The 26,796-nt window shown below is 38.6% G+C and overlaps 1 protein-coding gene and 1 non-coding gene across 2 annotated transcripts; one reads left to right on the forward strand and one right to left on the reverse strand.

Moving 5' to 3' along the window:
• The first annotated feature begins 264 nt into the window (after positions 1–264).
• On the forward strand, positions 265–371 carry LOC143568733 (small nucleolar RNA R71). Its single transcript, XR_013141617.1, has one exon. It is a non-coding gene; the product is annotated as a small nucleolar RNA R71 (small nucleolar RNA).
• A 19,812-nt stretch (positions 372–20,183) lies between these two features.
• Positions 20,184–22,881, reverse strand: LOC143568728 (transcription factor HHO2-like). The gene is made up of 5 exons (XM_077054805.1): positions 22,605–22,881; positions 21,838–22,115; positions 21,113–21,413; positions 20,933–21,009; positions 20,184–20,564 (listed from the first exon to the last, which is right to left on the reverse strand). The coding sequence occupies exons 1-5, from the start codon at positions 22,747–22,749 to the stop codon at positions 20,241–20,243; spliced, it is 1,125 nt and encodes a 374-aa protein (XP_076910920.1). The 5' UTR covers positions 22,750–22,881; the 3' UTR covers positions 20,184–20,240.
• Positions 22,882–26,796: the final 3,915 nt, after the last annotated feature.

Raw genomic sequence — 26,796 nt, forward strand, 5'->3', positions numbered from 1 at the left:
GTAAGATCTCTAACGATTTTGTTCAAAGCATCAATCTGCGCATGCATGCTAGTGTTCGAATCGACCTGAAGTACTCATCTCGATGATGTGGAAGAATTTCTACCCCCGTGCCCCTCGTAGCTCGCTGCAAGATCACCAAAAAGGACGACACACTCATCGGGATCCTTGTTCTTAAGGAGGTTCCCGTTAGCAGTTTGGTTCAACATCTCTCTCACGTGCTGAGTGGCTCCATTGTAGAATTTCTCGATGAGCATCCACTTATCTAAACCATGATGAGGACAACTAAGAAGGAGGTCCTTAAATCTTTCTCAAACTTCCCCGAAAGACTCATCGGACCTCATGCGGAAAGAACAAATCTCCTCACGGAGTCGAGCGGATTTAGATGGCGGAAAGAATTTGGTCATGAATTTCTCTTGAAGGCCCGCCCAAGTGGTGATGGATCCTGCAGGTAGTGACTTAAGCCATTTGTAGGCTTTGCCGGTGAGTGGGACGGAGATAGATGGCTTCATCGTTCATATTTCCGATATTGAAAGTTTCGCAGATTTGAACAAACATGTCGATGTGGTTTGAAGGGTCTTCGCTCTCTAGCCCTTCGAATTGGAATGTGGTTTTGATGAGTTGCATGACGTTGGCAGGAATGGACCAGTTGCCAGCGGCCGCACCGTTCGGTAAGGTAATGCTTGAATGAGGATTCGTTGTCGGCCTACCATAGTCAGCTACTACTCTCCTAGGCGGTTGGTCACCCATGTTCCTTTCCCTAGAAGACGCGGAAGAAATAGAAGTAGAAGAAGAATCAGAATCTGTCGGTGAAACAGAACGCTCTCTCTCGTGCTGGAATTTCTCGGTATCGTCAGACGTTTCAAGCTTCGGCGGTCCTTGTGAGCGGGTATGACGCATACGACTATAAAGAAAAACTAAAATTAACTAAGCTAAAATTAGACTAAAAACAAATTAAAGCAAATAAACAAGTAAAACGAAAACAGGTAAGTCCCCAAACTCCAGTCGTTCTCTAATCGCCTCAGACCGTGTCCCCGGCAACGACGCCAAAAACTTGATATGCCAAAATATACATATAAATAAAACACGAATCGCAACTAAGCTTTAAAAACCAAACAATCTATCCTAGTTCACACAAACGGCAAGTGTACCGGTCGCGTATAGCAAAGATGAGGAAAGTCCGGATATCAAGACACGTGAGAACGGCTCAAATAATAGACCCTAATCCAAGTCCTACCCTAATAATATTTGTAATTGATTTTATTATTTATTATTTTATTTTAATTAATTTAAAACTAACTTACTTAACTTAATGAAACTAACTAGAAAACTTAACGGTACTTAACGAGGTTTTAACTAATATGGAGAAACGACTACCTAGGCAAGAATCCTATTGACGGTTCAACGGCTAACGGAATTAACTAATTACACGACACCGGGATCTTAAAATAATTAACTAAGACTTATTAAAGTTCGTTAGATTACCTCTCGGTCTCACCAACTAATCCTCATAAATCTAAGAAAATTGAATAAATGCACCGGTAAAAAGATTACTTAGGTACCCTAATGACGCATCTCCTCTCGGACTCAACGACACAAAACTCATTTAAAATTGGTACTAGCAATTATAGGGATAAAGGGGTAACAATATTTAACTTGATCTAAGACACATATTTGCACGCAAAACTAAACCGGATAAGACCAAAACTCGCTCTCGCGCAATTCTAACCTAACCGAATAAAGAAACGAGACAAACCGACTCCCTATTATCTCTCGGTCGCAAGGAAGGTGAAACTATTGAATTTTAATAATTAATCGCCCTCAAGATTCCTATGGTCGCGCTAACCACAAACAGATCAAAAACACCAAGTCTAAGACCTCAACGTAGAACCCTAACCGAACGACACACAATCAGTCAATCAAAGTAATACGCGGAATAAATAAGCAATAATTATATAAAAACAATATTTAACACGTCAAAGATTAAATTATATAAAGCTTTCAATAATAATACGTCGTGTAATTAATAAAAACCAAATAAATCGTCAAACAAAATCAATATTCATCTCTACCTAGGTAGTACAAATAGTTTAGCTACTCATGCTCATGACCGAAACAAAGATGCAATAAGTATTACGTTTCATCACAAAACAAAATAAATAAATTTGTTAAGCAGCTTGCCTGCTTGTTCAATTAATTTGTGATCTCTCTAGCTCCCACGCCAACTTTTAGACACACAATTTTGTGTGTTTCCTTAAAACCCACAACCACCAAATAATACTCTTACTAGTCGACCAAATATAAGCAACAAGCTCCCTTTTTCTTCAAGCTGTCCGATCGGCTCTCTTTTTTAGGTGCTAGGGTGCTTAGGCTAGATTAATTCTTTTTTTTTTATCCACCTTCTGCCGTATGCCACTATTATTATTATTATTATTATTATTATTATTATATGTAGGGTTTTTCTAATTTTTTGGAGTGTTATTAAATAATATGAATGAAAGGCATAACATAAATGGGTTTGGGTCGGGCTTTTGACTTGGTTCTTCAAACATTGATGGTTGTGTCAGAAGAAGATGGTCGTCGCGAAGGTGGATGGTGGACGGAATCGCTGAACGGTGATGGTGAAGGTGGACGGAATCGACGGGAGAAGAGGTTGACAGAGGCCGGCTCGCGTAATTGTGATTTTGGGATTGGGATGGTTATTGAAGATGGACGTTCCAGAATGTCGCGTACCTATTGTACGATAAAGGATTTTCGTATTCTATCCTTTATCTAATATATATATATATATATAACTTAATTGAGTTTATGAAGATTTATTAGGTGTGTACGGAAATTACGAAGGAAAGAAATAAAATTAAAAGTATAAATATTAAAAGAAATGTTTACTTCGTAAAAAAATCCCCTATTCTGCTTCACATACCCGATTTCTTATAAAGATTCTTCGTGGGGGTGGTGGGGGTTAACGATGGTTTACCGACCAATTCGAAGTACCTGAACCCACCCTAAGGTAGCGTTTGGTATGCAGGAATGACATGAGGAATGAAATGATTCATTACGTGAGAATGAAGAAAGCGGCGTTTGGTTGTTCAATGGAATGAAATCATCCATTACACATGGAATATCATTCCATCAAAACCATTCCTTCTCACCCCCTTCTTTTTTTTCATTCCATTCCTCCATCACCCGACTTTCTCACCACCACCACCACCACCTAACAACCACCACCACCACTACCATCGCCGCTACCACCACTGATCGCCGACGTCTCCACCACCCCCGCCACCACCACCAGCGCTACAACTGCCACCTGACCATAACCGCCACCACCACTGTCGTTGCCTGACCACCACCTCCGTCGTCGCCGCCCTACCATCGCCATCACAACTTGGAAGAAATAAAAACATGATAATTGGAAGAAAAGAAAATAAAAAAATAAAAACAGGGATATTAATCAAATATAGTTAATAAAGAAATAAACAACTCCACATTGAAATATTTTCTAGAATGGTGACCATCTGTTTGTGTTTTACGTCAACGTAATATTTAATTTGGAGAGCCTTATTGTTCTCTGTCAGACTATGTTGTTTTAATCGGGCTCACCCTGACATCAGAGTTTTGCTTGGGCATTCCCCCGAGAAACCATACATTTGGTTGTCACTTGACAGTCGTTGTGCCGCCACAAGAGCTTAACTCTCTAGCGTAATACATAGTGGGCTGAAAACCCAACCTCGCAAGGCCTAGCTCAAATAACTCATTCCTAATATCCACCCAAAGTAACACAAGTGAGGATTAAACTTGAGTCTCCACTGAAAAACATAAACATTTATACGAGATTCTGCAATTATCTGGATTTGGTGAGCTCATACCCATGAATTCGGGTCAAATGCATGAGAAGTTTTTATTTACCTATTTTCATAATGTAAAATAACTGTAGACACGTGTCAACTTGTCGTTAATCCTCATAATTGTTTCCCTCCAAAACTAATATAATCATAAATCAATAATTATTAACTTTCATTTTACAACTCATTTATATTATTTCTATTACATGATTAAGTTATTATATCTATACACTTTTATAAAAATAAATATTTACATATTGTACTACTATACATTGTTATAATATATTTCACAACATACTTGATAAAATGCAAAAATCAATAACAAACTGTGTTTGTTAAATATTGCAAAAAATATAATTTTAAATGTTATCATTAACATATTATAACATGTATATTGTTGAAGATTGGAAAAAAAAACATTAATATGCTTTCAGTTTACGAAATAATTTTTTTAATTATTAAATTATAAATATATGCTTAAAATTTTATCCATTTTTTTTAAAATAAATCTATTTATCTATTGGTTTTTTTGTACATTGTCATATAAACTTATAAATTATAAATATATTACTTAAATCTATCTATTTATTTTTTTCGGTAAATTTAGTAAACTATACATTTACGTGTTAAATTGTAAGGATAATATATAACAGTCATTTTCAAATATAATAAAGTTTATCATATTTAGCTTCTTGGATTTTTTTTATCAAGGATTGCTTCGGGTTTTATGTGGAACTTAAATTTGACAATTACGGGTTAAAAGTTGGTAAATAGATCATTTAGTACAAATTAACAACATTTGACTCAAATTTGTTACGTGTAAAAAGAGGGTAATCTAATTTTTTTTAGAAATTTGAGAATGCAAATAGATTTATCGTCAAACTTTTTACGAGTTCAAAGTTTTGACTTGAAAATTTATAACAAATGAAAGTTAAAATTTTAAATGTGATTGGGTTTCGAATTTAATTCTAATGACATTTTCGAAATAGTCAAAAGATTCGGGTTTTGCATATTGAGTATTTTTAAGATGACTATAAAAATTTAAGAAAAAAATGACAAACAATTCCGACATGCCACCTCTATGCCTATCAATGCTTCTGACTTTTATCAAATTATAAACATTTGTGTCAGCATTGACTTTCCCCTGAATTTTTAGTGTCGGAATGTTATTTGTGAAGCATGTCATACAAAATTATGCTCAAGTGAAACAAAACAGTCACAAAATTGAACGGGTTAACCAGTTTTTTTTGTTTGTGAATTGGCGAAGTTGAGAAGCCCCTCAAACTTATCAAAATATTTTCATGATGTAGCTCAAAACTTTTTTTGTATGAGAAGTATTCTCAGAAATTGGTTTATAACCAAATTTCTTTCAATTATACATATATGATATCGAGAATAAATTTTCAATAAATAGAGTGTTCTTGGGTATGTTTTTGCACGTGCATCATTTTTTTTATTAAGTTAATTTTCTTTTGGAAAAATTCATTCTGTGATATTAAAATAAACTCAATTTATGTATAATAATACAAGCATAGATGTACTACATTTTTCTAGATACATTATATATTGTTTTATTTGTAACTTAATTATTTAGATCATTCCGTGTGTTACACGGACTCTAAAGCTAGTTTAAAAATAAAGAAATCAGGTGGCTTGAGAGAATTTTTAGGGAGCTTTTGTTTATATATATTTAAGATGTGGGTTACTTAAAATAAATATATTTATTACTTCATTATATTTTGATTTGAAAAATAAACAACTCTGCATCGAAATATTTATGCGAGTTACTTAAATAAATGTATTTATTAATTTATTGTATTTTGTTTTAAACTTTATTTTTGTTTTGTTTTGCTTTACTTTTTCATTTTTTTAAAAGCAATTTTATTACCACTTCAATTTATCTAATTTTACACATGTACGGATTTAAGCTCATCATGTTTATTTTAAAAGGATGAATATCATACCACCAGAGTAGAGATAGATTATGGGTGTATTTTGTTTTGAAATAATAATGGAAACTAGTTTCACTATTCAAATAATATCCGAAACTTTCAAAGTACAAGTAATTATATAAGATTGTGTGTTGTCGCTGAAGTTTAGTTCTGAATTCATCTAATAATATTGTGTTATGCGATACTGACTGGACACTCGCTGAAGCCGTCTGAGCCAGTTGTGGTCCAGGCGAGCGGTGGCTTCAGTGAATTATCTGATTTTAAACTATTTTTTTTAATTTAAAACAAGAATATAAATTAAAAGATAATTATGTATACTAAAAGATTTTAAATTATATAATAGTACTAGAAAAAAACCCAAACTTATATAAATTATAGATTATATAAAAAGCTCTCACATTTTGTAAAATAACAACCCAAACATTAGAAATTATAATAAAACTTGTCCAGGTTAAAATGAAAAATAAATAGAATTAGTCCAAATCTAATACATTTCCTAATAAGCTCATTAAAAATTAGGTTAAATAAAAAAAACCCTCATTCTATCTATTTTCTTCTTCTTCTCCACTTCGTCTTCTTCACCAATTTAACACACACACACACAAAAGAGCAGCAACATTCCCCTGGCTTCACCCCACGCTACCAGACTTGCCTCGGCTCGCGGCCGCTTACTCTCAGGGGTGGTCACGCCGGTGCGTTGTGGTGTTTGTGGCCAACATGGCTCGCGGCGATGGTGGCGAGGCCAGAACGGACAGTCTAAGGCACATATAGGACTATACGAGATGCGTGAATATTAAAAAAAATGAATGGAATCTAATATGATAATTTAAAAAATTGAGGAACGTACTCAATGACTAATTATTTATCCAAATGACCTCAGAATATTCGGATATCTGCCCACTTACGAAAGCTTGATATGATTATTTGGTATGGTCCCAAATATTTTTGTAATCAAACTTACTACAAATATATATTAAAAACGTAATACAACATTTAAATTTACAAATTAAATATCAAAACTAATATTCTTAAAATATAACTCATTTTAACAATGATTTCCCTCAATGTCTCTTAATATCTTATCATCAATACAATTAAAAGTAATGAATAACTAAAGAGTAATGGTTAAGATGTATATGTATGAATGATTAAAAGGTTATTTTTTAATGGTTTCCTCTAAACAATTCAGACTTAAGGCTACCTTTTTAACTATTAAGAGGTTATAAAACATTAAAAGGTAGTCTCTTAAGTCTGAATGGTTAATAGGTTACCTTTAAATTAATCTTTCACTTTGACCCTTGAACTTTCAACTCATATTTGTTTTAGGATTAACTTTTAATATATTTCATTCAATGAAATCAAAAGATCGGTCTATACTAGTCATTCTCCATTTTTCCGAGCATTTTAAAACAAGAAATACCGGTGCTACTGTGTACTTGTGTGACCATCTCGGACAATCTAACTACTATTCAACCTGTTATACCTTGACAATGGTTCTATGAGAGCGGAAAAGTCATGCTAAGGGAAGTGTATTTAAGACATGACTCAATATATCTTAGCTTATCTATTCTTCTAGCTGAATATATTGTTGAACACTTGAACACACTAGTATAAAGTACCGCTTGAAAAAATGACAAGAGAAAAAAAACCTAGTATGAGATATTGTGTCCTTATGTTATTGTGCTACATTAATTAATAGCTTTAGAACCCAGTAATACATGAAATGATCCAAATAATAAAAAAAAGTTTGAATTTTTAAAGTCAAATATGACATTTTCGAATTCATAGCTAGTAATCTAGTATGATTATACAATACAAGTATCAAAATATACATGTAAAATGCTCTTAAATAACATATAGTAATTTTGTATTACTTTTATATTAGAGTAAAGTGGCATTTTCATCATTGTGGTTTGGAAGATAATGTGAATTTAATCTAAAAGGTTTAATTTTGCATATAGATTATTCACGTTTCCTTGTTCTTGCCAATTATATCCAAATCGCTAACCTATTAAATTTAATCGTTAAGTCATGGGTAAACATGCCTTTTCATTTTTTCTTGATTATAATACTTATTTCAGCGAACTGCGGTTTTCGTCCCTGTGGTTTGTCCAAATCCGCGGTTTTAGCCAGTAGTTTCAAATTTGTAATTTTCTTCCCTATGGTTTCATTTCAATTGTAATTAAACCTGAATTCACTGATCTTGTTAAGTCTAGTCGTTAAACATCAGTGTGCCATTCACGTAAGGGGCAGTTTCGTTCCTCATTTTTTTTCCATTTTCCCCAAATACACATTAGCCCCTAACGTGAAGGGGCTTGCGATTTAGGACTGAGGTTTATTTTTTTATTTTTTTTTGGGAGGGGCAAAATTGGCCGTCACGTGAGGGGCATGCAGACGGGTTAACGACCAGAATTAACGAGGTTAATTAATTTGGGTTTAATTGCAAGTGAAATGAAACTACAAGGACGAAAATTGTAAACTTGAAACTATTGGACTAAAACCGTAGATTTGGATAAGCCACAAGGACGAAAACCGCTGTTCACCGAAATAAGTATTATAATAAAGAAAGAGTGAAAATACATGTCTACCCCCGACTTAACGATTAAATTTAACGGTGTTAATGAATTTGATGTTACAAGAACTGAAAAACGTGAATGATTCATATGAAAAAAATAAATCTTTTAGACTAAATTCAAATTATCTACCAAACCACAAGAACGAAAATAACAACTTACTCTTTATATTATCAAAATAAAATACCGGGTTTCCACATTGTATACTTGTAGAAAATATGAACATAAGAAACGCATTTACGCTAATTGGTTTTAGCATAAAAATTTTCATAATTTCCCAAGTCTAAAAGAAGAATTATTAATTAAGCATATACCTTGCTTTTAAAAATCAGAAAAGTTTAAAAAAGGATACGACGTTTTTTGTATAATAAATCTTAGATGTAAAGGTAATTTTGATTTTGAACTTTTAGCGATTGTTTGGTAGCTTTTTAATACCTCTAAAACAATCGACATTAAATGTGTTTGGTTCACTAAAATAATACATTTGAATCAGTCAACAAACCTCTTACTTCTTTCAAAACTACGTTGAATGAATATTTTAGTATTTTACCACTCTATCCTTTCCCATGTATTCAGAACTCTCAATCTATCACTCATGCACCACCTCCTCTACCATCACATCGGAGTACTCAACACAAATTCAACACTTACTGACTCCAAGTTTTTTAACCGTTCAGACTTCTTGCTAATTTAGCAATTATTTATTGCGGAGGTTACAACATTCTTGATCAAGTCTAAACCATACACAAATATTTGTGGACTTATATATACAAATTATTTTATGTATCTAACATTCAGGTGTTATTAAAAGACTGAACATTTTTTTAAATATTTTAGTAAAACAAATCATAAACCCTTACACAATCACTTACCCATCCATACTAAAATCCTCGAACTTGCATGCGCTTTGTAAATATTAAAAAGCTATTAGCAAAAAGTCAAAAGCGAATCATGGTAAATTATAATACATAATACATTACAATACGAAATTAAAACTACACCAAGATTTTCATTCAACGAATGTTGTTTGTGTTGTTTTTAATCAAAATAAACGTATCCGGCTAGATTTCTTTCATGACTCTCGCTACCGACTTTAATCGATTTATAAATGTTTTGTCATTCCAGAAACACCAGAGAAACCAAACCGATGCCAAAATAATCCGCTTTAGTCTTTTATCAAATGGGGTTGTTTTCTATGGCCTATTCAAAATTGTGGGTACCTTATTCCATAAGCATTTTTGCAAATGGAAAGGTGATTAGAGCTTGGAAGATGTTTTGTTGACTTGATTGATCCTCCACATATCACGCATAGAGATGATGTAAAAAACCAAGTACTATTGGTAACCCTATAGTCAAGATTCTCCATCTTGTCCTGTCCTCATTGTTTATATTCTTAAAAGTGGAGGTTAGATCTAAACCGACCCCAACTAGTGGTTTTAGGTGGTATTTAGACTTGAGAAGTCAAATACCAAGTCAACACGGCCCTTTGTTAAGTGTCAAAACCTTTAATATTTATTATGGACTTCCTAGATTCCAGTCTTTATGTTCTTCCTATTTTAATACTTATATTTTTTATTGTATCAAATGAATTGAAATTGTTATTTGTTAGTTGTATGGTGAATTACTAGTTAGTTTATGATTGAACCATCTTTTATGAATATAAATAAATAGACCTAAGGGGGGAGGGGGGTTTTGGAAGAGTTGAGGGTCAGAGTCGGCTTTAGAAATAGCGAAATAAAGTTAGAGCTTTAGGTTTTACTTTCTAAAGCAAGCCTCCAGTTTCCAATTTAAAATGAAAAATAGTAATAAACTTTTACACCGGGACAATTACAGACTAACGGCAGATAGACGGGCAACAAATTGCGCCGCTACCCCCTTCTGAATAGCAAACCCTACCCTACTAAACACAACGTTCCCTTTAAAATTAATAAGTTATAAATTAGTAATCTGAGATTTGGATTGATGCGTGTGATTTGAGTAACGTTTAACCTGAATCAGATACGGGAAGGTGTGAGGAATTGCATTACTTATGTATTTACAAAAAAAAGTGATGTCAACATCTTGATTTATTTGGAGTGAAAGCAAGATATTTTGTTATAACAAGGCCTCGTTTCTAAACATTGTTTTAGGCCACCAAAGTGGTTGAGCCGGCCCTGTTGAGGGTTAAAAAAGATATAAATTTTCTCAATGGTGTTCATGAGCGAGTGAGTAGTTTGTATGAATAGTTATGTTTTTTTTGTATTCAAAAATAGAATTTTTATATAAGTATAATCATGAAAACAACACTACATACTTCTAATTGTCAGTCCAAACAACCTCGTTAACCAATATAATAATGTCAACCGAGCAGTCTTACTCAATGGTTTATACGAACCGTGTATGATCAAGGAAGAAGTGTTGTTGATGGTGTGGGTCAATGCCATCAATGATCCAATAATTGATCACAATCTTCAATTTTAGCTAAATGTTTGTGACAATTTTCATACCCGCATAGGTCTAGAAAGGTACCACTCAATTGATCAGTTATCAGCAAAATGAAGGCGGATCTGAGAGTGAAGAGGTAGGTCCCAGCAGAGCCCAGTTGGACCCGCAAGACTCACCTTGAAAAGGAACGTCTGCGCAGTTGAACCCGCAAGACTCCTTAACGGACGTCTGCGCGGTTGAACCCGCAAGACTTAACTTAAAGGGACGTCTGCGCAGAAACCAACTGGATCAGCAGGACCCACCACGCTCAGAGACGTGACGTCCTTACGCGCAGTACGCAAGCTGTCCCCGCAGGAAACGCCTCCCAATGGTTTCCAAGTACTCCGCCTGTTCCCGCAGTTACGGATACCAGCCATCAAGGAAGGCTACCCGCGCAGCATGGCTACACGCACAAGGCTTAACTCTCATAATAATTCAGTAGTCACCTGAAGAAGGAATGAGCAAGCCGGGAACAGTCCCGCACAAAGGCGGGAGGGGGAATACTCCCGCCCAAATGAGCCAGTCCGTACGATACTGAAAGATCTTTTGTACTGTACCTGACGAGGTATGGGCAAAAGATCTGACCAAAGATACGACAGCTCATTGACAACAGTATGGCGAGCAGCATGCTCTTGTACTGTATGTCACTATTAGCCGCTACCTACTCACCAACTCCTGTCATACCACGTGCATAGCCTGTAGTTGGTGGAAAAGGAATAGTACACAGCAGGCCTGGTCACTGTCAGCCGCTGCCTACCCACCAACTACCAGCATGGCACGTGCGTAGGCCACAGTTGGTAGAACAGGAATACTATTCAGCCGGCTATACCTTCTTGGAAACCTACCTTCGGCTATAAATACCCCAAATGGTATGATCATCATATACTATCTCGTATTACATATTATACCTGATATCTGCTCTAGCAATCTCTTAATATACATTTATATTCAAGAGCAATCTAGTCTGATTCTCACGCCGGAGGGTGGTCACAAGGAGGAACCCCCCCTTCTCAGTGACGAGCTCACGGTGTCTGTTTTGCAGGTTATCAGAAGAACCATCTTTGCCGGATCTAACCCCTCGTGGGAAACATCTATTTAACCCCCAGGTTACCCGTAATCTGCCTGGAGTCGATTAGTGTTTCTTCATTGGCGCCATCCGTGCATAAAAGCTAGAACTAATTTTTCTCCAGTTTTTTCAAAACTTCTGGAAAGATGGTTAACGTTACTCCGGTCCCAAGGCCAACGAGTTACCAGGAAGCCCCGGTAACCACAACCCCAGCTACTGGGGGGAACACCGGCGAGCACACAAATTTTACGAACACTACCTCGGTTACCCAAGCCGAGGCAAGTGCAGTAAATTTTACGAACACTACCCCGGTTACCCAAGCCAGGGAAAGTGCAGTAAACAACCATCCCCTGGGATTCAGTAATACCCAGGCGGAAGGACAACAGACGAGACTCCCCCGCCAAACACTTGAACAAGTTAAAGCGTGGGCGGAGGCACGTCATAAGGAATTCCAAGCTGAGTTGGACGAACGCTTGCGTTCCGTCCAACAGGCTGACGAATTTGGAAGCACTCGACAACAGCTCAACATGAGCAGTGAGTGCGAGTCCTCGGACGATGATCAGGAGGAATCCGACACCGACGCAAACCCTCGCCTTAGGGAGAAAGGGAAGCGTAAGGAAACGGACTTCCAAACGAGAAGGAATTTCGGAGAAACCTTCAAACAAAGGAACGCGGGGGGAAACCCACGTGACTTCTCCAAAACCTTCAGACCAACTGCTGCAAACGCGGGAACATCCAAGTTTGCAAGGGACATTGCGGAAGCAATCGCCCCGAAAAGTGACAAGCAGATGCCCAACATCGGCACTTATGATGGTATATCCGACCCAGATGATCACCTGAACAGATTCATAGCGGGGGCAACCGTCAGCAACTGGACGGAACCCACGTGGTGTTATATGTTCCAGATGACACTGGTTGGAGCGGCTAGAGCGTGGTTTGACCGTTTACCGGTCCACCACATCTATGATTGGGCGGACTTCCAACACAAGTTCAGCCAACACTTCAGTCAACAGAGGAAATATATTGAAGAACAGTGGACGATCCTCAACTGCGTTAGAGATAAGGATGAACCTTTACTAGACTTCATCACCCGCTTTAACTCGAAAAAGCTGAGTCTGGGCGTTATAAGCGAGGACCTTGTTCGCGCCGCTTTCATCCAAGGCGCCGAATACCCAGAGCTTATCCGCACGTTGACGGGTAAATATGGCATGCCATCTACATGGGATGCCATCATGACGGCAGCCAAGCGCTTTGCCGAAACAGAGAAGCAACTGGGTGGGAATCTGCCCCAGACTACAAACTTCTACACGCAGAGGATAAGAGAAAACAACGTCCAGACCGCCCGGCAAAACAAAAGGAGGAAGCCAAGCATGTGGCAGTCAAGGGTAAACTTTGACACCTCATCCAGCTCTCGCTCCCTAGTAGGCGGAAGGGGCAATACACACCCATCAAGCCGACACCCCAGGTGGACGCCGCTCACCAAAAGCGTCACGGAGATATTTGCCACTGAGAAACTCCCATGGCCAAAAGCTCCAACGGTCCGGCAACGACCTGACGCGGATCAGAGCAAATACTGTGACTTCCACGGCACAAAGGGTCACACCACTGAGAAGTGTTCATCCTTGAGGGATATTATCGAAACATTCGTCAAGGAGGGCAAACTTACACACCTGGTGGCATCAATCAGGAATGGAGGGAAGAATGACAACCGATACAAAAGCAACGGACGAAAGCCCATTGACATCAGCATTCACATGGTTCGTGGTAACATCAGAGGAAGAAAAAGACAGACGACAGAACCATGCGCATGGAAAGAAGCTGAGGTGCGCTTCCCGCGAGTGCCAGGAGGACCCAGCAAAGAAGGCCCTATCGTCATCAAAAGCCAGCTGGGGCACTACATCACTTCCCGCACTCTTGTTGACAACGGTGCCTCGTCAACAGTTATGTACAGGCAGTTCTTGGACAAGCTAGATGATGAAGACAAGGAATGCTTGGAAACGGTCTACGCCTCGATGGAAGGGTTCGACGGCAGCACAAACACCCCTCTGGGTATCCTATCTTTCCCCGTCACTCTCACAGACGGAAAACACTCCCGCAAAGAGGATGTGGACTTTGTCGTAATGAGGAAGCCACGCCACACGTACGACATTCTCTTCGGGAGAGACGGGATGGCAAGATTCAATGCCGTAGTATCTTCAGTCCACGGCATGATGGGATGGCCAACAGCTGAGGGCGTGGCGATGGTCACCGGTATTCCCCAGGTATGCATCGCATCTGTCTCATCAACACCCAAACCAAAGATGGCTAAACCCACCATCACCGAACCAGAATAATGGGCTTTTAATGGCAAATACCCCGACCAAGCGGTTACCATTGGCCCAACAATAACTGATCCTACGCGCACATTACTCAAACGCTTACTACAAAAAACGCTGACATCTTCGCATGGAAACCAGCAGACATGACTGGTGTACCTCGAAGTAAAGCAGAGCATAAGCTCAAGTGTGACCAGGCTTTTACGCCGGTCATACAAAAGCGTAGAGTAATGGGGGCGGAACAAGCTAACGCGTGTAGAACCCAAGTCAAGGAACTCCTTGACGCGGGCATCGTACGCGTTAGCAGATATCAAACTTGGGTTGCAAATCCCGTTATGGTACCGAAGTCTAACAAGCAATGGCGCATGTGCATAGATTTCAAAGACTTGAACAAAGCATGCCCCAAAGATTGTTACCCGTTACCCGAAATTGATCTTAAGGTAGATTCGTTATCACCGTTTCGCCTTAAATGCTTCTTTGATGCGTATAAAGGGTACCATCAAATCCACATGGCCGTTGACGATCAGGACAAAACCGCATTTCGGACGCCCGATGGCACATTCTGTTATCAAATGATGCCATTCGGACTTAAGAATGCCGGGTCCACATACCAACGCCTGATGGACAAAGAGTTTCATGCCCAAATTGGAAGGAACTTGGAAGTATACATGGATGACCTGGTCATCAAAAGCCTTGACCCAGAAGCGATGTTGAAAGACATCGAAGAAACATTCAACACACTCAGAAGGATAAACATGAAGCTCAACCCGAGCAAGTGTTCCTTTGGGATGGAAGAAGGGAAGTTCTTAGGAGTCATTGTTACAAAAGATGGCTTCAGAGCGAACCCTGAAAAGGTCGAAGCCATTATCAAAATGGAATCACCTACTACTATCAAACAAGCTCAGACACTGAACGGACGCCTAGTTGCACTTAACCGCTTCTTGGCAAATCATGCGGATAGGTCGTTCCCATTCGTGTCGACGCTGAGAAACTGTCTAAAGAAAACGCACTTCCGCTGGACACCAGAAGCGGAAGCAGCTTTTCAGGAAATTCGGTCACGTTTGATCGAACTCCCAACGCTCACAGCACTAGAAGCGGGAGAGGAATTAATCCAATACCTCTCCGTCACAGATAGAGCAATCGGGGCCGTCCTGTTAGTCGAGCGAAAAGGCATCCAGATGCCAATCTACTATGTTAGCCGTCTCCTAACAGACGTCGAAACTCGGTACTCTACCCTGGAAAAATTAGTCTTAGCACTTGTACAGGCTTCACTTAGGCTAAGACGATATTTCCAAGGTCACCCAATCACTATTCTCACCAACTTCAAACTTGCAAACGTTTTAGGCAAACCGAACTTTCGGGACGCCTAGCCAAATGGGCAATAGAATTGGGAGAATACGCGATGAAGTACAAGCCAAGGCCAGCTATATAAGGCCAGGTCTTGGCCGACTTTATTGCCGAAGTCCCCGCATCGCGGGAGAAAGAGTGCCAGGACGAGGCTCAACCCTCTCCAGCACAAGACATTGATGATGTCTGGCGACTTTACACTGATGGAGCGGCCAGCAGCGAGGGCTCAGGCGCAGGGTTAAAACTTACCAACCCAGCCGGCCAAGAATACACTTACGCTATTCGACTAGACTTTCCAAGTACGAATAACGAAGCTGAATATGAAGCATTCTTGGCCGGGTTGAGGATTGCGCGTAAAATGGGAGTAAAGAACTTGGAAGCCCATGTGGATTCCATGTTAGTAGCCAATCAGATAAACGGGACGTACACGGCCGTGAACGACACAATGGCCCTGTACCTCGCTCAAGCAAAAACCCTCATGCGCGATTTTAATGATTGTAAAGTCATACACGTCAAGCGCAGCGAAAACAAATCTGCGGATGCGTTAAGCAAGCTTGCGTCATTAGCTTTCACCCACTTGGGAAAGGACATCCGCATTGAACTCCTTGGAGCACCATCAGTCCCACACAAGGAAGTCTGTGTCATCCAAACCGGCACAGAAACGTGGATGACACCAATAATAAATTACCTTGCGGCGGGCATACTACCAGAGTCAAAAACACAGGCAAGAAAACTACGCTGTAAAGCACTGAACTATCAACTCATCGATGACATCCTTTACAGACGTAACTTTCTTGGCCCCCTCCTCAGATGCGTTGACGACCAAGATGCCAACTACCTCCTAAGGGAAGTACACGAAGGCATTTGTGGGATACATGCAGGTCCACGCGCAGTTGTAGCTAAGCTAAACAACGCGGGATACTTTTGGTCGGGGATGCATACGGATGCGCTGGCGTACATCAGAAAGTGCAGGTCTTGTCAGCTCTACGCACCCAACACGCATCGCCCGAAGAATGAACTTGTTCCAGTCACCTCTGCATAGCCATTTCAGAAGTGGGCCATCGACGTGACAGGCCCATTTCCCACAGCAGCAGGGAACGTCCAGTTTCTAGTGGTCGCCATCGACTACTTCACCAAGTGGATAGAGGCAAAACCCTTAGCCCAAACGACCGCAAAACATATCACAAAATTCATTTGGGAATTTATAATTTGTCGTTTCGGGCTTCCACAGAATTTGGTAAGCGATAACGGCACCAACTTTGCTGACAAGAAGCTACAACAGTGGCTTAAAGAACTTCAAATCACCCACACCTTTACCTCGGTGGCGCACCCGCAGGGTAATGGTGAGGTGGAAAGAGCAAATAGGAGCATCGTCGACGGCATAAAGAGAAGACTATTGGAACACAGATCCGGCTGGGTGGACGAAGTTCCACACGTACTTTGGGCACACAGAACGATGAAAAAGGCAAGTACGGGAGAAACCCCGTTCAGCCTCACTTACGGCACTGAGGCCATGGTCCCGGTCGAAATTGGTCTACCCTCACCAGGGGTCATGATTCAACCAGAGGACAATGATGCGGAAAGACGGTTAGACCTAATGCTAACCGAGGAACGCAGAGACTTAGCCGCAGCGCGTGAAGAAAACTACAAACGACAAATGCAAAAGTACTACAACACGCGGGTAAAACTCTGCAACTTCAACGTAGGAGACTACATATTGCGTAACAACGTGGCTTCGAACCAAGAGCGCCCAGGAAAGCTGACCCCTGTCTGGGAAGGACCGTACGTTATCAAACAAGTACTGGGAAAGGGCGCATACCGGCTCGAAAGGCTCGATGGGACTCCCGTCCCACGAACATGGAACGGAGCTCAATTACGCAAATGTTACATGTAGATCAATTCCAAATTTGTAAAGAAAAGGCCCAAAGCCACTTCTAATGGAAATGATTCTCCTTAGAACATCGACGCTGATGATTTTACATTTATACTTTTAACTTTCCACACGGATATGCCGGTCTTCACCGCACACATAAGTGAAAGAAAGCCGTTGCGTGGGGAAGGCGGTAAAACCCGCATAAACCCAAAAAATGGCAAACCTTCACGCAGGTCAGTCATAGGTAAACTTTGGTCATCCCACTAAATGAAAGTGCCGGTCCTAACCGCACAAATCATGAGAGGAAACCGAACCTATTGACAACCGCGCGTCGAACGGTTAACTTACCCAAAACATTGGGAAAATTGCTAAAATAAACCAAAATATGCATGCACAAGTCATGTAACGTTTATAACGCAAGTCCCAAAAATTCAAAAGTAAGCGGAAAAATACGCCTTACCTTGGCAACCAAGTAACTATAAGACGGGTGCGGGTACAGTGTCAAGGCAAAACCCTTCACATACTTAGCACCCGCAGGGAATTGAAGCCAAGAATACCTCGGCAACCAAGTAACTATAAGACGGGTGCGGGTACAGTGTCAAGGCAAAACCCTTCACATACTTAGCACCCGCAGGGAATTGAAGCCAAGAATACCTCGGCAACCAAGTAACTATAAGACGGGTGCGGGTACAGTGTTAAGGCAAAACCCTTCACATACCTAGCACCTGCAGGGAATTGACGTCAGGAATACCTCGGCAACCAAGTAACTATAAGACGGGTGCGGGTACAGTGTTAAGGCAAAACCCTTCACATACCTAGCACCTGCAGGGAATTGACGCCAGGAATACCTTGGAAGTAAAGTAACTATAAGACGAGTGCGGGTACAGTGTCAAGGCAAAACCCTTCACATACCTAGCACTCCGCAGGGAAATGAAACCAAGAAGGATCTTCTGGGCCATGCTTGCGGAAACGGGAATAACATCCCCGCATAGCGGGAACGTCGAGAACTAGATTGTTTGAAGCTTCAAGATGGAATTGGTGGTTTTAACATAATTGATCACTATGTTCAAAACTACCAAAACCTCATGGAGAATCTACACAAGACGTACTCAACGCTCCTGACTTGCGAGGAGGTTACAGACCTACCCGCATCATACCCAAAGATCAAGCAGAACAGTGGGAAATTCTGCGTGACATTTGGACTTCAACGGGAAGAATCCCCATGGAAAACCTTAAAACTAAACCCTTTTCAAAAACCCTTTGCTTAAGTCCAAAAGTTCACCTCACTTTATTAAACATTCATGAGAAGAACATTGGACTGGGGGGACTTGAATAGGTAGGTCCCAGCAGAGCCCAGTTGGACCCGCAAGACTCACCTTGAAAAGGGACGTCTGCGCAGTTAAACCCGCAAGACTCCTTAACGGACGTCTGCGCGGTTGAACCCGCAAGACTTAACTTAAAGGGACGTCTGCGCAGAAACCAACTGGATCAGCAGGACCCACCACGCTCAGAGACGTGACGTCCTTACGCGCAGTACGCAAGCTGTCCCCGCAGGAAACGCCTCCCAATGGTTTCCAAGTACTCCGCCTGTTCCCGCAGTTACGGATACCAGCCATCAGGGAAGGCTACCCGCGCAGCATGGCTACACGCACAAGGCTTAACTCTCATAATAATTCAGTAGTCACCTGAAGAAGGAATGAGCAAGCCGGGAACAGTCCCGCACAAAGGCGGGAGGGGGAATACTCCCGCCCAAATGAGCCAGTCCGTACGATACTGAAAGATCTTTTGTACTGTACCTGACGAGGTATGGGCAAAAGATCTGACCAAAGATACGACAGCTCATTGACAACAGTATGGCGAGCAGCATGCTCTTGTACTGTATGTCACTATTAGCCGCTACCTACTCACCAACTCCTGTTATACCACGTGCATAGCCTGTAGTTGGTGGAAAAGGAATAGTACACAGCAGGCCTGGTCACTGTCAGCCGCTGCCTACCCACCAATTACCAGCATGGCACGTGCGTAGGCCACAGTTGGTAGAACAGGAATACTATTCAGCCGGCTATACCTTCTTGGAAACCTACCTTCGGCTATAAATACCCCAAATGGTATGATCATCATATACTATCTCGTATTACATATTATACCTGATATCTGCTCTAGCAATCTCTTAATATACATTTATATTCAAGAGCAATCTAGTCTGATTCTCACGCCGGAGGGTGGTCACAAGGAGGAACCCCCCCTTCTCAGTGACGAGCTCACGGTGTCTGTTTTGCAGGTTATCAGAAGAACCATCTTTGCCGGATCTAACCCCTCGTGGGAAACATCTATTTAACCCCCAGGTTACCCGTAATCTGCCCGGGGTCGATTAGTGTTTCTTCAGAGAGAGTTGAAAAACTTAACATGACCTATCAACTCAGAATGTTGAACCACCTATTGATTGGACCGAAACAGTTATAAATTTTGCGCTCACCGATTTTCAATTGCATTACGGTTCATGGTTCACACACAATTTAAATAGCTCATAAACAACTTGATTGGTTAAAAAGTAGCTTTTGTAGCAAACCCAATTCATGTGTGTTACTTTAGTACTATTTGCACCTATTAATTGCAACTTAAAAGTTAAAGACATGTCATATGCACTCATTCATTGTAACATCTACATTTTCCTCTACTTCTACAATATCAAGTTATCAACCAACGAATAAGGCTAAGGCAAGATAAACCAAACATCCAAAATGCCTTCGTTGTAATAAAAAAACATTGCACCGGATTATATTATATAATTCAATATCACCATGCCAATTCAAAACGCTGGTGACGCGGTGGTGGTGTGAGTGGATGAGGAGGTTGACGGCGAATTATAATGGTTATGGCCGCCATTTTTTTCATCAGATGCAGTTTTGTTTAGTGACATGGATGCATCTACTTTTGATGGTGGATGAGAAGCAATGGGGGTGTATACTCCTTTGGAATTGTTAGTGTCGTCAGATGTTGGAGTTGAGTTGGCGGCCATGGTGGCGGTGTACTCAGGTGGCGGCATCCATAATCCTCCTACCACCACATATTGAGGTGTTTGTGGATTGTTGTGGTTTTGAGGACTTGGCCTTCTTGTATGCAACCGATATTTCTGTCAAATCAAAAGTATAAATAAAAATTTTATTAAAACATATTTATACCATTAAATAGGTAATATTAACACATAACCAATTGTATCATAAGTTTATAACGTATTTTATACAACGTATCTAAATATATCAAGTGTTAAGTAAGTTGTTACATAATCGTTTTATCTATCACAACTAAAGTAAAAAGTATTAATATTTATATGTTATCAAGATTTAGCTACTTTTTTTTTATAATTACGACAATTTAGCTACTTTTTTAGGACGACTTTCTTTTTATGTTTAGACCACCTCGATTACTCCCTAAATCAGATAGGCTCGTTGTCTCACTCCAGCCAAACTACTTAAAATTGATAAAATTAAAATTACAAACCTGTAAATGGCTTTTGACTTCATCATTTGTGAGCCCATCAACCTTCATTAACTCTCGAATTTGCTTAGGTGTGGCAACTGTAAAATTAAACATTTTATAATAAAAATTTTAATTAATAAAAAAATAATATTAAATCACATTAAATATTAAATTAATAAAATAATATAGTAAACTACCGACCATGGGCCCCACCAAGTTCTTGAAGAGCATGAAGAAACCGCCGGTGCAACTCCGTTGACCAATTCCTCCTTGCTTTCCTATTTGTCTGTCCTTTATCTTCACTCTTACTTCCGCGGACACCGCTGCTGGTATCCGCCGTAGAACTGGTGTCCGCGATGGGATCCACCATAGGCGTAGCGAATAATTTCGCCGGAATACTTGCCGGAGCTTCGCCGGAGCATTTTTCTTTTTTAAATGGATGAAAAGCACCACAACCATTTCTCTTTACTTCCACAACCGAAACTATTTTTGGTGTCACCTCCTAAAAAAAATATAAAAAAATTAATCTTTAACCGAAAGTAAATAAAAAACGTTAATGAATCTGATTCATGCCCAGTAAAATTCCATCAATAATCATCGATTGATGATCCGACAAATAAATGTCACAATGTATAAATTAAATTGTTTATAAATTCCAATCTTTAACCAAAAATTAGTTAGAAAACGTTAATGAATCATGCCCAGAGTAAAATCCCATAAATAATTTGTACTACCAATTTGGTAGGGTCTTCGAAGGATCGAATACAGACAAACTATACCTCTATTCTATCTCGAATGATCCGATAAATAAATCACAATTTAGAAATTAATTTTGATTTCATAATTTTGTAACCGAAAATTAAATAACAAAAAGGTAAAAAAATCAAACTTTTAAAAAAAATATAATAATTTAGAAATTAAATTACCACTTGAGCTAGGGTCTGAATAGAAAGTTGGGCAGATTTAAGCCAATCTGATTTCTTGGAAATATTATTATTATTATTAATTAACTCTTGGTGTACTTGACAATCTTCATCTACTTCATCAACATAATCTTTATTTTCTTTTTCTTTTTCATTTCTTTTAATCGGAATAAATTGTTCCAAAACCGGACCATCACTTGATGTCTGCTCCGAACAATCAGATTGTCCGTTTAAGTAATCCGACGTCGTTCCGGATAATTGTCGTCTACACCCCTCAATTGCTGCAACACAAAACATTAATTAACTTATATTTCAAGATTTTTTTTAAAAAATTACAAAATTATGCAAAAATTAATAAAAAATATTTAAAATATTACAAACCCAATTCACAAAAACAAAAACCCACCAAGAATCTGAGAACAAAATGTTAACTTTTTTGCATGATTGAATGTCACACACAGTGAACGTGTAAATACACACAACCATTTTTTACAAAATCCATAACGTTTTTCTCAAAACCAAAAAAAACCCAATTCACAAAACTAAAAACCCACCAAGAATATGATCAAAAAACATTAAATTTCGCATGATTTGAATATCACACACAGTGAACGTGTAAATACACACACAAACTTTTTTTCAATATTTTTCAAAACAAAAAAAACCCAATTCAGAAAACCAAAAACCCACCAAGAATCTACAAAAAAATTACAACTTTGTGCACTCCATGTAACAAAAAGAATAATCGAAACATATATGACATAACATACCTTGAGTAACAAGGTAAAGACAAAGAGGAAGCTCACGTTGGAAGACTTGAATCTTTGTTCTTTCGGATTCCAAGGCTTTCATATACTCTTGACATCTTTGCATATTGTGGACAAGATCAGTTGGAGGATTATTGTCAATCACCATATTGAATTGTTTAAAGGTTGATGGATGTTAGTTGGGTGATTAGAGAGTATTAAATGTGGAAGGTGTTTTGGGTTTGCATTGAGAGATCCGGTTTGAAAGAGAATAAAGGATCCAAAGAAGAATCAGAAAAGGGAATAAACTTGGTCTACAAGATAATATATTATTACATGTATATAATTCTAGAGAGAAAGTTGGTTGTTGTTCAATGGTAGAGCACTCACTTTATAAGTAAGAGGTAGGGAGAACAAACCTCACTATCACCAACTTATATGGGAGATATGAGGGATGACCCTGGCTTGTCAGGGTTCAAGTCCTGATCTCACCCGGTTTTACCGGCTCCTCGCTGTCGTGCCGTTTGGCGGGCGGGAGGGTCGGGTTTTATCCGGTGAATCCCTCAATAGGTGAACCGCTAGGGGCTTCGTTCGTCTGGACTAGTGGCCAGCTCGGGCTACCTTTAGCCATTGGGGGCTGCGTATGAAATATCCGACGTTACATGGTTGGTCCTTAAAAAAAAAATAATTCTAGAGAGAGAGAGAGTCACAAAGAAAGTGTGGGGTAGAGAGAGAGAGGAAAAGTAATATGGCCATTTTTTATTTATTATTATTTATTTATTTATTTATTTATTTTCATAATCAATACTTGAATTGTTTTTATTGCATACTCGATAAGGAAAATGTTATATAATATTAACCAAATTTTAAAAGAGTTTTAAGTAGGTTATTTATATAATTTTTCTCAAATCATGTAACTATATTTTTAAATCGAGTCTCACTGATTTTTTTTTGCGTCAAAGAAATAGAGGATAAGATGTGAGAGTTGAAATTCGCAATATACATAGTTAAGTTTTAAAAATAAAAAAACGTTAATTATATTAAAATTTAAAAATAAAAAATAAAATTTACGTTACCATATAACGTCAATATATATATTTAAAAGATAAAAATATTTCTTATGAAACAAAAAAGAAAAAAACTAGAAAAACATGTTAAAACCTTTATTTTAATACAATATGAAAGTTAAGTGACCTAATTGTAACATTTTTTTAAACTTTAGTGACCTATTTAAGACACTTTTAAAACTTGGTTAGTATTATATGAAATTGCACCCCCCCCCCCCCCCACACTCATTAATGCAGTGTTTATTAAGTCCATTAGACTAAATGTAGTGGACGCTATATGCATCAAAAAGCCCCCATAATGCCCGAGCATATCGCTCTCCAAGCGCTTTGAGATAAATGTTGGTGTTGGGCGTTTCTTACAAAGCGTCTCCACTATTATTCATCCAACCAATCAGGTTTTTCAACAAACTCCAACAAATCAAATTTTTTATTTTTATTAAATATAAAAAAAATAATAAAATTAATTTGGTGATGACTAAAGAGGCTACATCCACCTCACATTTTTGTTGTAAAAAGTCTCTCTTATGATGTGCCGCAACATTGAAAACACCCATAGGGGTTACATCTACTGTCATCTGCTGCACATGGTCTTATGTATTACTTATCATTTTCAACATAATACTTGTTTTTTTAACGAATATGTATTTTGAAACCATATTATTTTGAGAGATGTATTGTAATCATATATAATGTGGGAGTCGGGTAGTCAGTTATTTAACTTATCTTAAACACACTACATTGTATATACATGTATACAATTAGGGGGTGAGCATTATATAGCCTGAATCCACAAATCTTGACCCATCAAAATGCATATATATTTTATTTGGTCTTGTTTCGTTCAGGATAAACTAGATTATTTGGTTCCAGTCTAAACTAAACCTGAATAAAATTCCCATTGTTTATACTTGTTCATATCATTGATTTTAGAGTTCAAATCATAGTTGGAATCATGTCTAAACCCGTGATGCATGACCACTAACACGCGAATATGGTTTATGTAACCAGGTTCTCAGTTCCCGTATCTCCATTTCTATGGTTCCGGTTCCAATCTAGTTCTGGCTCAATAATCATCCCCTAAATATAATGAGAAAATAAGGTGCACATCAATGCCCCCTCCATGTAATCAATTTGGGCGTGGGACACTAATACGTCACTGATGTTTTTAACGTCATTGATAGTGGATCAAATCACAAAGTCAAACGATTACATTTATTTAAATTATTTGTTAACAAATCACACACTTTTATGTTTCTTAAATTCAAATTCCAAGTAAAACCATTATACGCTTTTGTGGTTAGGGCGTTTTTCAATATTAAGACATACTTAACAGTGACGTAACGTGACGTTTTTTACTTTGTCCTGACTAGCCCCACGCCTTCACTACATATGCTTTAAATTCACCGTCTTATGAATCACACTCAAATCAAAACGTACAAGTATTTATACCGTTTTTATGACTTTTTAATATAATTAATGTTTTTAAGTAGTAATAGTTGTAGTAATGAGAGAGAAAGGGAAATAACTTAATAATTCTTTCCTTTTTGAATTTTCTTTAATCTTTGGAAGGTGTATGGAAGAAGCTGACGAAGTCGGGTCGTCGCGTACGAAACGAATCTTTGATAAGGGTGTTCTAGGAAAATGTTTTCCAGACATAAATGCTACAATGACTTATAAAACTTGCATTAACTACTTGTACATTATCTACACATACTTGTACAATGATTTGAATGTGTGAATATTAAGCATTGAAAATGGATGTTTTTGTTTCTAAGAGAGAGAAAGTTGAGAAAAGTAGTTTGAATATTCGATTAAGTGATTCCTGTCTTTGGGTTGGCAATGACGTCACCCATGGTTTGAAGATAAGATCACAACAATCTCTTTTTTACTTTTTACCTAAATTACTGCGAAGATATGTTGTATTTACTTTAACAAGATATCGTACTAAGGTAATAAGTAATAACGTAACTACCACGCAAACTCGACTATCCGATATGAACCAGAAGTTTTTATTTTATATTTTCTAATATAAAGTGATGCATAGTGTTATTATTATTATTATTATTATTATTATTATTATTATTATTATTATTATTACTAATATGTAACTATAACTATTTTAATATGCATGAGTTAAATCTAAGGCTAATAAAATATTATATAAATTAAAAAGTTATAAAGATAGATTTGAAAAATAAAAGACGTGTGAACTATATTTTGAAAATATATGATAGAAAAATAAAGGAAGATAACGATGTGACGAAAAGATGACATACCGATAAAAGATGAATATGATTTTTATGTGAGTGTTCAAATATTCCATTCTAAATGTTGGTAACCTCATGAGATGACCTGGTCATATTCATCTAGACATGCTAGGAACCATGACTAGGAATTGCGGGACACAAGGCCCTTATTTTAAGACCAGTTTAATTTGTGAATAACATTATAAAAAAGAAGACTTGTCAATAGCTCTAAAACTAGTTGATAATACTAGAACACATGATGGATGTGCAGACCTACTGATCATGTCATTTACTGATCATGTCATTTACACATCTCTAACTTACTTTCTAGCATGTCAATGAATATTTATCAACAAACAAGATAACATAGCTTCTATATGAGCCTAAATGTACATGCTTGATTCTTTCCTATAGATACCGACCTCTCACCTCGTATCATCTAATTTAAATTACCTTTTCTTTTAATATAGCTCGCTTGACTCACACTCATACAAATATGTGTTATATAGGTGAAGAGGTACGTTCCAGCAGAGCCCAGTTGGACCCGCAAGACTCACCTTAAACAGGGACGTCTGCGCAGAAACCAACTGGATCCGCAGGACCAACCATGCTCAGAGACGTGACGTCCTTACGCGCAGTACGCAAGCTGGTCCCGCAGGAAATGCCTCCCAATGGTGAAGGACTCCGCCTGTCCCCGCAGCCTCGGATACAAGCCATTAGGGAAGGCCACCCGCGCAGCAAGGCTACACGCACAAGGCACTTAGCTCTCAATCGTTCAGTGTCACCTGAAGGAATGAGCGAAGCCGGGAACAATCCCGCACAAGGGCGGGAGGGGGAATACTCCCGCCCAAATAAGCCAGTCCGTACGATACAGGAAGATCTTCTGTACTATACCTGACGAGG

The sequence above is a fragment of the Bidens hawaiensis genome, unplaced genomic scaffold, assembly GCF_021521415.1.
Source record: "Bidens hawaiensis isolate Kalapana, Puna unplaced genomic scaffold, B.hawaiensis_p1.1 tig00024136_1, whole genome shotgun sequence".
Taxonomy (NCBI): Eukaryota; Viridiplantae; Streptophyta; class Magnoliopsida; order Asterales; family Asteraceae; genus Bidens; species Bidens hawaiensis.

Coding starts and splice junctions, on each gene's coding strand:
- LOC143568728 (XM_077054805.1), bottom strand. CDS start 22,749: ATGGTGATTGACAATAATCCTCCAACTGATCTTGTCCACAATATGCAA. Junction 21,414..21,837: donor TTCAGACCCTAGCTCAAGTG/GTAATTTAATTT, acceptor TATTTTTTTTAG/GAGGTGACACCAAAAATAGT. Junction 21,010..21,112: donor AGAACTTGGTGGGGCCCATG/GTCGGTAGTTTA, acceptor TTAATTTTACAG/TTGCCACACCTAAGCAAATT.